We start from the raw sequence: 14080 nt of genomic DNA, 5'->3' as shown, positions 1-14080 counted from the left end.
TTATATTTATAGGACACACGGGCCCTTAGGTTCCACAAGAGGCATGAGCAACCCAATCAATCTCTCAAGCCGTGTCTGACTAAGAGAGAAAAACAACTGAGTCATGAAAGAGGGATGTTTTCCTCCGCCCTCTTAGTATTCAGGACAAGAGAAAAAGAAACTTGTATAAAGTCAGCCATACAAACTTAGGCACCTCTAAACACACACACACACACACACGTTTTTCCAATTCAACCACACAACTTGGCATAAACCCCGTAAATTAGAAAACTCACGCTCCAAGCTTTATACTACCTTTGAGGTTCACTGCTCAACACTATTTAATTGGCTGAACTGTGAGCTGCACTTCTGAACCGGCAGCCGCAGAACTTTCCTCTTAAACTGGAAATTGGAAAACCAACAGGACTCCGTGAGAAAGGAAGTTTCATTGATTCCACAAGCTCCATGCTTGTTAGAACACCCAAAGAGCGAGACTGGGACGAGATTTGGGTTTAATCACGAATGACTGTTGAATAACGGCTGATACCTTTAGAGCTAGGTTCCTCCGTGAGTTCAGACTTTGAAAAATTCAGCATGAACTGAGCCAGAGTTTCTTGCTATGTGAAAATAAAGCTGTGTGGGCTTTGTGTTGTTGCTGGAATCACTGGGTTGGTTTTCCAGACTATATGGCCATGTTCCAGAATCATTCTCTCCTGATGTTTCGCCCACATCCATGGCAGGCATCCTCAGAGTTTGTGAGGTCTGTTGGAAACTAGCCAAGTGGGGTTTATATATCAGTGGAACAATGTCCAGGGTGGGAGGAAGAGCCAGTATTTTTATACTGGTTACCAGTACTAAAAAGTACCAGAATCAAGACGAATAAAGAGCAACACTCAGAAAACAGGGGAATTCAAGACAGGAACCAACCAGGGCCTCCCAACAAAGGATCCCCTAGGCAGGAAGCAGCCAGGCTTTGAAGCTGCAATGCTAATCAAGGTGGCCAGTTTCAACATTCATGCTTGCCTCAAACAGACAAGAATTCTTTCTCCCACCCTGGACGTTATTCCACAGATATATAAACCCCACTGGCGTAGTTTCAAACAGACCTCACAACCTCTGAGGATGCCTGCCATAGATGTGGGCGAAACGTCAAGAGAGAATGCTCCTGGAATACGGCCATATAGTCTGGAAAACTCACAGCAACTGTAAGCAACTTCTTTGCTACTTTTAGAGTAGACAAAGAAAACAAAAATAACAACACTGGGGGGAAAAAACCCCAAGATAATTACTTTGTTTCCTCTGATCTTCATAGTATCAAACAGACCTAAAGCATGCCCTTTCCAATAAAAAGAATAGAGGGAAGGGTAGCAAGACCAAATCATCATGATCAGATCTGTGTACATAGATAATTTCTTGTTATACAGTTCACGCCAATGGACATCTACCACCTCTGGCAATTTATGAATCCTTGAAAGCTATTCAGATGTCAACAACTACACAGAATTGAGCACAAACAAACTTTACACACTTTCAGGTGTGTAAAACCTGAATGGGTGACTACACAAGAGCTGGAATCAAGAGAAGTTAGACAAATTGACACAACTTTATGGGGCAAGAAGCTCGATCTCCACCAACTTGAGAGGAAGGATGGCTACAGACCTGATAAAGCTTGATGATGTGTGGATGATCCAGCATTTTCATGATCTGCACTTCGCGATAAATCTTCTCCAGGTTCACAGAATCCAGCTGAGACTTGTCAATAATCTTTATCGCCACCTGGGATGAAATAAATGCACACAAAGGGGATTTTGAGTTAATGTTCCCAAACCAGATTATGCAAACCAATTCTCCTCAAAACCCACCAGTATTCAAAGTTGGGCATATTGATCTAGAGTGGGTCATGGGGGCTCTGTGTGCCTAGTTGGGTTTTGATCAGTCATTGGTGGGGGTCGCAGTGGTCTCAGGAAGAGTTAATTATCATGGGGAAAAGGGGTCTTTATGAATCTCAAAATAGCTCCTACTTTGCTCCTACTAGCAAAATTCATAAATGTAATAATCCCTGATTTAAAAATCCTCAGGGATCCTATGCGATCATTGTGCATTCTTTAGGGCACTGGTATTTTATAGAAAATAAAATACCTAACTCCACCCCCCCGCAATTCGCTATTATGTGTGCCAAGCCTAAAAAACAGCGCAAGACCAAAAAATGTCATTGAAAAGAAAATTGTCAATGGATGCTTCAACTCTTCTATGTTGGTGTTACACTCCCTTTTAATACACCTTTTTATACACTCCCTTTCATGAATGCCTTGGTTCCTTCTAATGATATTTACCATATTATCTGACCAAGCTTCGGAATAGCATACCATACTCTTTGATTGTGGAGGAGAGGCATCTAGGTGAATTGGCATCTAGGAGAGGCATCAATCGAGGTGAATTGCAAAACTGCGAAACGAAGTGCTTCTTTGTACAGCTCACAGTTAAAATTGATGGAACTGCCCTCAGCAATACATAGTGAGGGCTGCCAACCTAGATGGCTTCAAAACAAGTCAGGCCACGCTTGCAAGTGGCTAGTAATCAGGTAATTACTAGCCAGGAAGACTATAAAATGTCAAGAGGACATTTCTGAAGATCGATGGCTGGGAAAAACAAGCAAGCAGGCACTGTGTGCCAACAAGGTCTGGTTTGTGGCTGGTCACTCTGGGGACAGAAGGCTTTTCTCATATTTGAGAATGAGGATCTCTTTTTTTTTTCAGGGGATATTTTCCAAGTGGTGATGCGGTCCAAGCAGATCTTTGAGCCTCTTCCAATGTTCCATGGAAAGACCCTTTTTATTTACTGGGAAGATCCACAGAAGCTAGTCAGCCACAACAGGAAAATGGGATCTGCAGGTGGACTATTATCCAGATGTGACAGAATTGAGAAAGGTTCCCTCCTCTGCCATAAGTCTGAAGTGTTGCTAATTCCAACAACTTCAAGGCTGTCTATATATATATTTAAGGGCTCAAGGCCCCACACCTGTAAAAAGCTACTTCGAGGCGCATTTCTTCTCTGTAATAAGATCAAGTGCACATTAAGAAAGGTGCAAATCAATACCCTTTTGTAGAAGAATAAAGCACATACTTCCTTTGTTTACCCAACAGATAACCAACCTGCGAAAGCGTCATAATATATCATTAAGATTAGCTCAGCTTTTAATTTAAAGAATAGGGAAAGCCAACTGAATCATGAGAAGATACACATTTTACTAGGGAAGGCGTTCTTATCCGGCCCAGGCACCTTGCGCGCCATTCACCAAGGGCACTGCGCATAATGATGTGTATGCAAGCCCTTGCCTCCATTGCAAAAAGCAAAGATATCAAGGCAGTAGTTCACAGGGAGCCATGAAAACATTCAAACAAAGCATGTGTCCTTGTCGGCTGGAGTACTCAAATACTAGCCTTTTTTCTGCCTGGCATTTCTAGTTGAACCCTGACCCACAACAGTTCACAAAAGTATGATGTATTATAGATCAATAAATAATACAGGCCCAAGACAATACAGCAGCAGGGCTATGGGTACATCGCACGGCACACAATAGAAATAGGGCCACCGCTGTCATGAGACTAGGATGAGCCCCTGCGAAAAAGTACTGAACGCATCTGAAGATAATTCAGCTGCCCTATCCAGCAATTCTAGGATATTATTCTTCATTCATAGCCATGGCAACGAATTGTCCATCAGTAGGAAAACCAGGGTTATAAGCAGCAACAATGGTCCCCCCACCAAGTTTCATGTGGAAATTGATGGAATTTACATTGGCATGCATTTTCATAAAAGCTAACCTAATACACATTTTCTCAACTGATTCATAGGCCAAAAACTTAGAGCCTTTGGTTTCTTCATTTCCCTTAATTTTGCAATGCTGTTCTCTGGTCCAAAATAATTTCTATTTGGGAAAGCTGTGCATGAAAAGGCAGATGCAATTCCATGTGAAAAACTGAAGGCAATTGTTGAAAAAAGGTAGACTATGAATTATAAAGACAAACTCAAAATGGTTGCAAAAATTTAGCCATAAACTGTCTACGGCTTGCTGCAAACTATGAACTTTAAAGATGAACTCAAAACATTAGCCTTCGTTCTTTTGGAATCAGCTCCTGTTTACGTGGAAAACAAATCCTCAGGTACTTATATATGCCTATTAGGAAAACTGTGGCATTTATATGTTCAGCTTTGTGCAGTAAGAGCAGAGGGTGTTTGAGGACCGGAACATTTGTAAGGAGACCAAATTGTTGTCCTTCCAACTCTACTGTATTGCGAAACATAGACTGTCTACACACTTTTGGAACAATTCCATCAGCGTTGCCTCTGATAGTTAACTACCAAAGAAGCAACCACAGGTTTTGGCCTCAATTCAGAAGAATGCAAGAAAATGCAGGTGGGATAAAGCTGCTGTAATGGAAACTAAATTGGAAAATACATTTTTAAATGGTCTAGCTGAAACTGAAAGGGAGTAGATGTAGCCCTGGGGGTTCCAACTAGTTATACTCTGCTAGTTAATTCCATTATTTTGTATCTCAACAATGCAATATATTCGTCTTACAGCATTCACCTGTGGCTAAGGCTACCAATTCAGAACACCCCAAAGACAGACACCATGTCAAGAGACAGGAGCAGTTCTGCTGTAAACTTGCTTCCAGTTTCACAGTGTCACTCCAGTTTTCCGCTGCTCCCTTGCTCTCTGCACGTGACAGCTATCTTCATATAACCTTTCCAAACAATGACGAAATAAATTATTTCAACTGAAGGTCTTCAAGCTATGCGGTTCCAAGAAATCCAGTTCCCAGTAAGTCAGGCATTTCACAGCAAATCTGAGGATGTGCACTTTAATGGCTTCCACATAATTTCCTCAGCTTCGGGAACAAGATCCTAAATTAATGCCAAAGCATTTTGGGTAGAGCCAGCTTCCAAAGAGACTGTCTCTGGAAGTGTAAATGCAATACCAGTCGTCACAGTCACATCCTTTTCTAGGGAACACTTTGTACCAATACTTGGTGTTTGTGCCCTTTTTCCACAGGACCATCGTGTTAGGTTTTCTATACAATTCAGATTTTTAAAAAACTATTGCAGCACCTAATTTCACTAAATGCATCATGCCCAGTTCTATTTATCCTTTCCCACTGAAGTGAATATAGTCTACCCTATTCCTCTGACAGATTATTATTATTATTATTATACATTATGGACAAATATTTCTGCACAATTACCTGTCTCTAAGAAACCACTATGTCTAAAAATGGTGGCACACACATACAGAAGGAAGCAGACTGTCATAAAGCAAAGAATGGGCATTACTGACCAAGTAACTAAGTGTTTGCAAGCAACATCCCAATTCAAGTGGTTTTTATACTCTTCAAAATATACTGTATGAACTTGATATGGAGACTGGTTTCAAATGCCTACCTAAGTAACAGCTTCTAACATATATGGCTACGTGATGCGGCATGAAAAGAGAAGAAGAACAGAAAGCAGGGGTTGGGGTAATAAAGTGGAGTCATGTGTGGCTTTGCAAGACAACTTCCCCACAAAGTCATATCCTCCCCCAAAACCTTCTGGAGTTGTGGACCAAAGAATCAGCACATCCACAGCGTGGTTTTCAGGTGTCGGCACACGGCCAAATAAGCCTAAACCTCAAGACACGACGATGGTCAACAATTGGGACAAATAAAAAAGGAGTAAGGCAAATTGAAATGAGGAACACACTCCTCCTTCTGAAGCCCCCAAAGGGGGATCCAACACTGGTGTCTTTGAACAAGAGATATGCTACAAGGTCTTTGATTTAGTACGTAGATAAGTGAAAATAATGTGGTAGCGACTGCTTGTCACATTAAAGCATCTGATGCCTATTATCAGTTGTTTTTGAAGGAGAACTCACATAATTTATGAACCTTCTGACTGAGACAATGGGATTTCGAGACGCTCAAATGTTTCAAGTAGAGTATGCTACTTACTACCCCAGCTCTTCAGCTCTAAAGTTTACTAAGAGCAAACAAAGAGGGACAAGACATAGCAAGCCCTGGGTTCATACCCTTCTCCCTCTAATTCACAACCAGACAGAGTTGGGAAGCTTTTGTTCGGTTGCTGTTTGCCGTGTCATCCAGACCTCAAACTACGATTTATGGTTAGATCAAACAAGATTAGATCCAATAACTATTGTTTTTAATTGGGTTGTTCTTTAATTTCAGGTAGCATGATCAAAATGGCAACTTCATACCATAACTCCTAAAGCTTGCTTATTTCAACTAACTGTAGCTCATGATAACTGGATAGCAAGCCACAAGTTAGGCAAAGTAGGAGACAAGACAATCATGCAGGAGAAAACGGGAGAAGGACATCATCAGGAAGATCGCTATAATTCAATCTGGCTTGTTCAAATGCACATCAAACTATGTACAGACCAAAGTGACACCCCCATTCATTGCCTACAAATATAGTACCAGATAATACTAAATGAAGCAACAAATAGCTTTAAAACATAAGCGAGACGGCAGTATTGATGCAACTTTGAATGAGGCTGAACTACTAGAAGACAACATGATGCAAGTTGCACTTGAGCTCACTTGGGCTTCAAGAGATGGGATGATGGATAGAAATAGAAAGCTAAGTGAAGAATAAGAAAAGTACTCAGGAGATATTACCAGGATGGCCACAAGACTGGAATCTCTCCATGTTGGCAGCTGTCATTGAGGTAAATGCCTTTCAAATCTGAAGTGGGCAAACTGGTCTCACTAAGAATGAAACCCATTTGAATTTATGTTTCCTTTCTGCAAGAGGAAGGCTTAACTATGAATGCATATTCCATACTCCTAAACATAGAATGCCCAACTGGATAGGCTAATTATTGCACGTTACTCAGGTTTCAAATTATGTATTCCTCTAATTTAAAGATCTAAGCAAAAATTATAGCATTCTTTGAAGGCACTGGTTCACAAAACTCGGGTTGTAAAGAACAAAATATTTTGAAAAGAAATAGCCATTTTGTTGGATCTATGCTTCTATTTATTTATTCGACATTGGCCCACCTTCTCTCTCAAAACTGAGATTTTGGGTTTTATGTCATGAATGAAGCAAATGTACATGACAGAAAGATGATATTTCTAGTTGTCAGCCTGTTCTTGTACACAGGAACTAATTTAGCATTTTGGATTCCTTTTTGTAATACGGATAGCTTCTCAAACTTGTTTAAGGCCATCGGAAAACACTCTATAAAACTTTAAGAGTAGAGAGAAATGATTGAGAAACCACATCAGTTAGGAAACTAATTTTCATTAGGAGCAAACGTTCGCTAGCCTCAATTTCTTTACAAAAACATTGGTTTTAGATGCTCCAATATTACACAACCAACGTTGTTCCAATGTAATACTTAGCCCAGCTACCTATCTATTCAGTAAACTGTAATTACGTGTACTCTCTGCATTCTTTTTTCCCCCTCCAAGATTTGCACTGCGTTTAATATGTAGCTTCCTATGGCCTTAATTCAATACGCAGACGGGATGATTCATATACTCTGGAGGTAAAACAGAGACATCCTCCTTTAAGCTGACGCCAGGTCAAGGAAAAGAGTTTTGCGTTCTGCTTAAAAAGGATGTACGATTTAACACTTTGAGGCCCAAAGGTTGTGATTTGGAACCGATGAAACCACAAGTCCTACGATCATTTTGATCCAAGAAATATATATATATACATACACACACACACACACACACATATATATATACACACACACACACACACACACCACTCCAGTCTAGATCTGAAGCCCCTAAATACTGTTTCCTGGGAGCAAAAGTCATGGTGAAGTTTGCCACGACTTTCTCGCTTGGGAAGCTATGAAAGGGAAAAGGAACCACTTCTCCCTTCCCTCTTCGACTGAGATGCCAAGATTGTGCCAAACCTGGATTAACTTCTTTGCCTCACTTGCTGTTGCTATGTGAGAAAAAAAAAGGGGACAAAGGAAATCATACATCCCACCTCATTCCCAGCTCCTGGAAAGGAAGTGACTGTGGTCAAGGCTACAAGTATAAAACGCCAGGAGAGGCAAAGGCCGTCCGTGTCCAAAAAAGAACAGAAGCGAGTGAAAACAGAAGAAAAAAGGCTGTCCTCGTGAGCACCAAAAGAGGTTTCTTCCTTAGTCTGGGGGAATCATTTGCCCAGAGACCAGTCTCACTTGAATAATAATAACAACAACAATGGATTGTTGTATGTTTTCCGGTCTGTATGGCCATGTTCCAGAAGTATTCTCTCCTGACGTTTCGCCCACATCTATGGCAGGCATCCTCAGAGGTTGTCAGGATGCCTGCCATAGATGTGGGTGAAACATCAGGAGGGAATACTTCTGGAACATGGCCATACAGACCAGAAAACACACAACAACCCTGTGATTCTGGCCATGAAAGCCTTCGACAACACATAACAACAATGGAAGATGCAATCCTTTTCTAAGCCAGATCCTACTTAATAACAAAACCTCTACCTTCCTATTATTATTATTTGAATCACGCCACCAATTCCCCATTGCAAGATGTCCTTCTCAGACTAACCTTATTGTAAACACACACACCATGACCACAATCAAACTATTCTTTTCTTGAGATGCAGTGCCCTTCCTGATGTCAAATCCTTGCACTTCTTTGATGACTCAATCACGGAATGTCTCCTGTTCCTGCATTCTAATTTCTATTTCCTCCTCCATACAACACCAAACTCCAATTCTGAAAAATATCAGCTTTTTCTCCTCTGGTTTCAAAGGGGCCACCACCAATTTATCACTGCCACGTTCTCCTTTTAGGAACACTAACCACAAGGGAGATTCTCACAGCTCATTCTGTCCTATTTCTTTTCCTTTGGGGCTCTTTGGATTTCAAAACCTTTCCACATTTTAAGTGTCCCCCTTACTTTCATCTTCTCAAGTTTATCTTGCTTTCGTAGCCAAAAATGGGATTATGGGCTTCGTGTCCTCATCTGGGGCTCAGGGGGGAAACATTTCAGGGTTCCATCTTTAAGACTGATGCATTTTAACACGTTTTCATGGATGGCAATCCACTTCCGCAGATGGAATACAACAGCCAAGCTTCAGATACAGCTACAGTTATAGGGCTGGGAACAGGGCAAAACGGGGTAAAGAACAGGCCCGCTGTAACAGAGATCATTAAATCTTTCTAAAATCTGGTTTAATGCAAATTTTTTGGTCTCTGTAAATTAAAGTAAACACTCATTTCCAAGGTCTTATCTACACAGGCCATTTAATGCAGTTCTACTCACCAAAGCACGTGAAAGAAATAAGGTATATTAGTATTGTTTGCATAATTACCATCTGGGCTTTGAAGTAGTTCTAGGATTTTTTCTGTAATCATCCACCTTCTTCAACACTGTTGTGAAACTGCATTAAACGGTCAGTGGAGATGGGGCCTTATTTTTCACAATAAGTTGCTCCCGGGATCTATCTATTCTTGTTTTGAATGGGAGGTCTCCAACAGGACAGCGTCTCTCATTTCTCAGAAACTGACTCCTTCAGTTTTGAAAGAAGTGGGGAAGATGATCAATCTCTGTGGAAGGTCCGGGGTGGGAGAAAGAACTTCAGTCTGCTGGAACTCCAGCCTAGAAACATTAGTTGTGATTTTCCTGCTTCTTGGCAGGGGGTTGGACTGGATGGCCCATGAGGTCTCTTCCAACTCTATGATTCTATGAAATGCTAATCAGGTGATTTTAGATAATTGAGGTGATCAGGCCTCTCAACCTCTGAGGATGCCTGCCATAGATGTGAGCAAAACGTCAGGAGAGAATGCTTCTGGGACGTGCCCAGAAAACACACAACAACCCAATCAGGTGATTAACTGCAACATTTATGCTTGCCTCAAACAGACAGGAGTTCTTTCTCCCACCCTGGACTTCATTCCACAGATATATAAACCTCAGTTGCCTACTTTCCAACAGGCCTCAGAACCTCTGAGGATGCCTGGCACAGATGGGGGTGAAACATCAGGAGAGAATGCTTCTGGAAGATGGCTAGACAACACAGAATTATTATTATCATTATAATTAACTGCATTTCTGTACTGCTTTTCTCACCTCTGGGGGACTCAAAGCGGTTTGCAACATAATAAATAGCAAAATTCAATGCCTCAAATATGTATAAAAATATACCACATATCTAAATAAAAAACACATAAGTATAGATTAAACCATTAAAACTATAAAATATCAAACATAGAGATACACATGAAACATGTTATTGCAGCAATTAACATAGATTCCTTCTTTTCCCCCAGTGATTAATTGCAACATTCACACTTTCTTCAAACAGGCAAGACCTTCCAGATATATAAACCTCACTAGCCTAGTTTATTTATTTTATTTACCCCTATTAATAACCTGCCTTTCTCTACCCCTAGGGGAGACTCAAGGCGGCTTACACACAACCATCATGTCAGACGACACAGAGAAGCCACCGAAATCCACAAACAAGTGGACAATTTGAACAGAAAGGAAGAAACCATGAAAATAAACAAAATCTGGCTCCCAGTATTTAAAAAACTCTACTGTATTACTCGTCTCTCTCCTCTAATAATATATATAATATTGATTACAGTATTATAATGGAATACAATATTATACTACTAATAATACAATATAATAATATTAATTATATATTATATATTAAATGTAATATTACTAATGATATTACCATATAATGATATAGCAAAAAGGTAAAGGTAAAGCTTTCCCCTGACTTTAAGTCCAGTCATGTCCGACTCTGGGGGTTGGTGCTCATCTCCATTTCTAAGCCGAAGAGCAGGCGTTGTCCGTAGACACCTCCAAGGTCATGTGGCCAGCATGACTGCATGGAGCGCCGTTAGTGATATAGTACAATATAGTAATTTAATGCTTATATTGTGCTATTCTAATAATATAATGTATGTTCATTTGATTTGCAAGCTGCTGAGTCCCCTTCAGGGTGAGGAGAGAGGGATATAAATGTAGTAAATAAATAAATAAATACCATTCGCTCCCTCTTATAATAATAATAATAATAATAATATAATGTATTATTTGCCTCTCCTCTCTAACAACAACAACAACAACAAAACCTTTAAAAACTCTAAAATCAAGACAGTAAATAAAGAACAACACTCAGGAAACAGAGGAATTCCAGACAGGAAACAGTCTGGGCCAGCTAACACCTCCCAACAAAGGATTCCCCTAGGGAGGAATGTAGCTGGCAAAAGCCATTAATGCTAATCAAGGTGATTAATGACAACATCTAACAGACACCCTGGACATCATTCCACAGATATATAAACCTCACTAACCTAGTTTCCAAGATCCCTCACAACCTCTGAGGAGGCCTGCCATAGATGGGGGCGAAACGTCGGGAGAGAGTGCTTCTGGGACATGGCCAGACAGCCCTGAAAAGTCACAACAACCCAGTGATTCCAGCAAGCCTTGAGGAGAGGCGGATAAGACATGTATTATTATTATTATTATGAACTAGGCCTGGGAGAAGTTGGGCCTTCTCTTCAGGTGTTTTGGACTCCAACTCCCAGCATGCCTCACAGCCTCAGGCCCTTGGGCCTGAGGCTGTGAGGCATGCTGGGAGTTGGAGTCCAAAACACCTGAAGAGAAGGCCCAACTTCTCCTTTTCCCTTAAGCGGCTGAGAGGAAAATGGAAAGGGCCTGAGGCTGGGAGTGGAGGCCTGTTTGCGTCCCCTCACCTCGCTGCGGGTGATGCGGTGCCGGCCCAGCTTGACCACGGCGAAGTTGCCCTTGCCCAGCGTGCCCTCGATCTCGTAGAAGCCGACGCGGACCGGGCCGGGACCCCCTCGGGGCGGAGGAGGCGGCGGCGGCGGCGGGAGCAGGAGCGAGGAGGAGGCGGGCGAGGCCGGAGCGGCGGCCGGGGGAAGGCGCCGGGGCTCGGCCATCACCATGCTGCCCTGCGCAGCCCCTCCCAGCCACGTCCGCCTCCGCCGCTACCTCGCGGAGGACTGAGCCGCCGAGACAGCTCCGGCCCGGGCCCGGGACACGCCCCCTCTCGCGTCATCGCTGCCGTCACCGCCGCCGCGCCTGCGCGTCTCCACGGCAACCTCCCCGTCCCCGCCCACTCGCCTTCCCGTCGACCCCCGCGCGGTATTTAAGCGCCCGCTCCCTCAGGCCTGTCCAGTCGGGCCTTGGGGAGAAGCTGGGCATATTTTGTTGTGAAGGTAAAATAGCAAATGTAATACAGTAGAAGGCTTTCATGGCCGGGATCACAGGGTTGTTGTATGTTTTCCGGGCTGTCTGGCCATGTTCCAGAAGTATTCTCTCCTGACGTTTCGCCCACATCAATGGCAGGCATCCTCAGAGGTTGTGAGGCATGGAGAAACTAAGCAAGGAAGGTTTAAATATATATATCTGTGGAAAGTCCAGGGTGAGAGAAGAACTCTTGTCAGTTGGAGGCCAGTGTGAATGTTGTAGTTAATCACCTTAATTAGCATTGAAAAGGTTCATTTCCTGGCTTTTCTGCCTGGGGGCATCCTTTGTTCAGAGTCATTAACTGCCCCTGGAACTCTTCTGTTTTCAGAGTGTTGCTTCTTATTTACTGTTCTGATTTTTGAGTTTTTCAATACTCAAAATCAGCCATAGCAGAGCACTTGATGAATCAACCTGGACGCAGTATATTATTTGAGAACACAGAAATGCTTGACCACTCCAACGACTATCATGTCAGACGACACAGAGAAGCCATTGAAATTCACAAGCATGTGGACAACTTCAACAGAAAGGAGGAAACCATGAAAATGAACAAAATATGGCTATCAGTACTAAAAAAAACTCAAAAATCAGAACAGTAAATAAGAAGCAACACTGAAAACAGAAGAGTTTTCCAGGCTGTATGGCCATGTTCTAGGAGTATTCTCTCCTGACGTTTCACCCACATCTATGGCAGGCATCCTTAGAGGTTGTGAGGTATGGAGAAACTAAGCAAGGAAGGTTTATATATATCTGTGGGAAGTCCACAGTATATTATTTGAGAACACAGAAATGCTTGACCACTCCAACAGCTATCATGTCAGACTACACATACATGTGGACAACTTCAACAGAAAGGAGGAAACCATGAACAAAATCTGGCTACCAATATTAAAAAAAACTCAAAAATCAGAACAGTAAATAAGAAGCAACACTCTGAGACATGGGAACTACGGTAGGGGCAGTTAACAAAGAATGCCCCCAGGCAGAAAGTAGCCAGTAGATGAAGCAATTCAATGCAAATTAGGGTGATTAACTGAAACATTCACGCTGGCCTCCAACTGACAAGAGTTCTTCCCTCACCCGGACTTCCCACAGATATATATAAACCTTTCTTGCTGAGTTTCTCCATACTTCACAACCTCTGAGGATGCCTGCCATAGATGTGGGCGAAACGTCAGGAGAGAATGCTTCTGGAGCATGGCCATACAGCCTGGAAAACATACAACAACCTTAATACAGTAGCGTCTCACTTGTCCAACATAAACAGGCTGGCAGAACGTTGGATAAACAAATATTATTTATTTATTTACTATATTTATATCCCGCTCTTCTTACCCCGAAGGGAACTCGGAGCAGCTTACAAATCAAATGAACATACAATATATTATTAGCATAGCACAATATAAGCATTAAATTACTATATTGTACTATATCATTAACGGCGCTCCATGCAGTCATGCCTATGGCCACATGACCTTGGAGGTGTCTACGGACAATGCCGGCTCTTCAGCTTAGAAATGGAGATGAGGACCAACCCCCAGAGTTGGTCATGACTGGACTTAACGTCAGGGGAAAACCTTAACCTTAACCTTTTACTATATCATTATATGGTAATATTATTAGTAATATTACATTTAATATATATAATTAATATTATTATATTGTATATTAGTATAATATTGTATAATATTGTATTTCATTATAATATTATTAGGTAAAGGTAAATATCAATATTATATGCATATACATATGCATATACAACATATATATTTATAAATATATTAAAAATTAAAATATTATTATATTGAAATACTATTGTTGTTTATAGCCTGCT

The 14080-nt window shown here is 41.7% G+C and overlaps 1 protein-coding gene across 1 annotated transcript in view; it reads right to left on the bottom strand.

Moving 5' to 3' along the window:
- Window positions 1–12021, bottom strand: part of sik2 (salt inducible kinase 2) — a 61449-nt gene extending 49428 nt beyond the window's left edge. The window contains exons 1-2 of the mRNA XM_062960787.1: window positions 11730–12021; window positions 1639–1755 (exon numbers count right to left, since the gene is read on the bottom strand). Coding sequence (XP_062816857.1) covers window positions 1639–1755; window positions 11730–11942 — 330 coding nt within the window. The 5' untranslated portion in view covers window positions 11943–12021. The remainder of the gene's footprint in view (window positions 1–1638; window positions 1756–11729) is intronic.
- Between the last annotated feature and the right edge of the window lie 2059 nt (window positions 12022–14080).

Source organism: Anolis carolinensis, unplaced genomic scaffold (assembly GCF_035594765.1).
Source record: "Anolis carolinensis isolate JA03-04 unplaced genomic scaffold, rAnoCar3.1.pri scaffold_8, whole genome shotgun sequence".
In the NCBI taxonomy this organism is placed as follows: Eukaryota; Metazoa; Chordata; class Lepidosauria; order Squamata; family Dactyloidae; genus Anolis; species Anolis carolinensis.
This window is presented reverse-complemented; position numbering and strand designations above follow the sequence as displayed.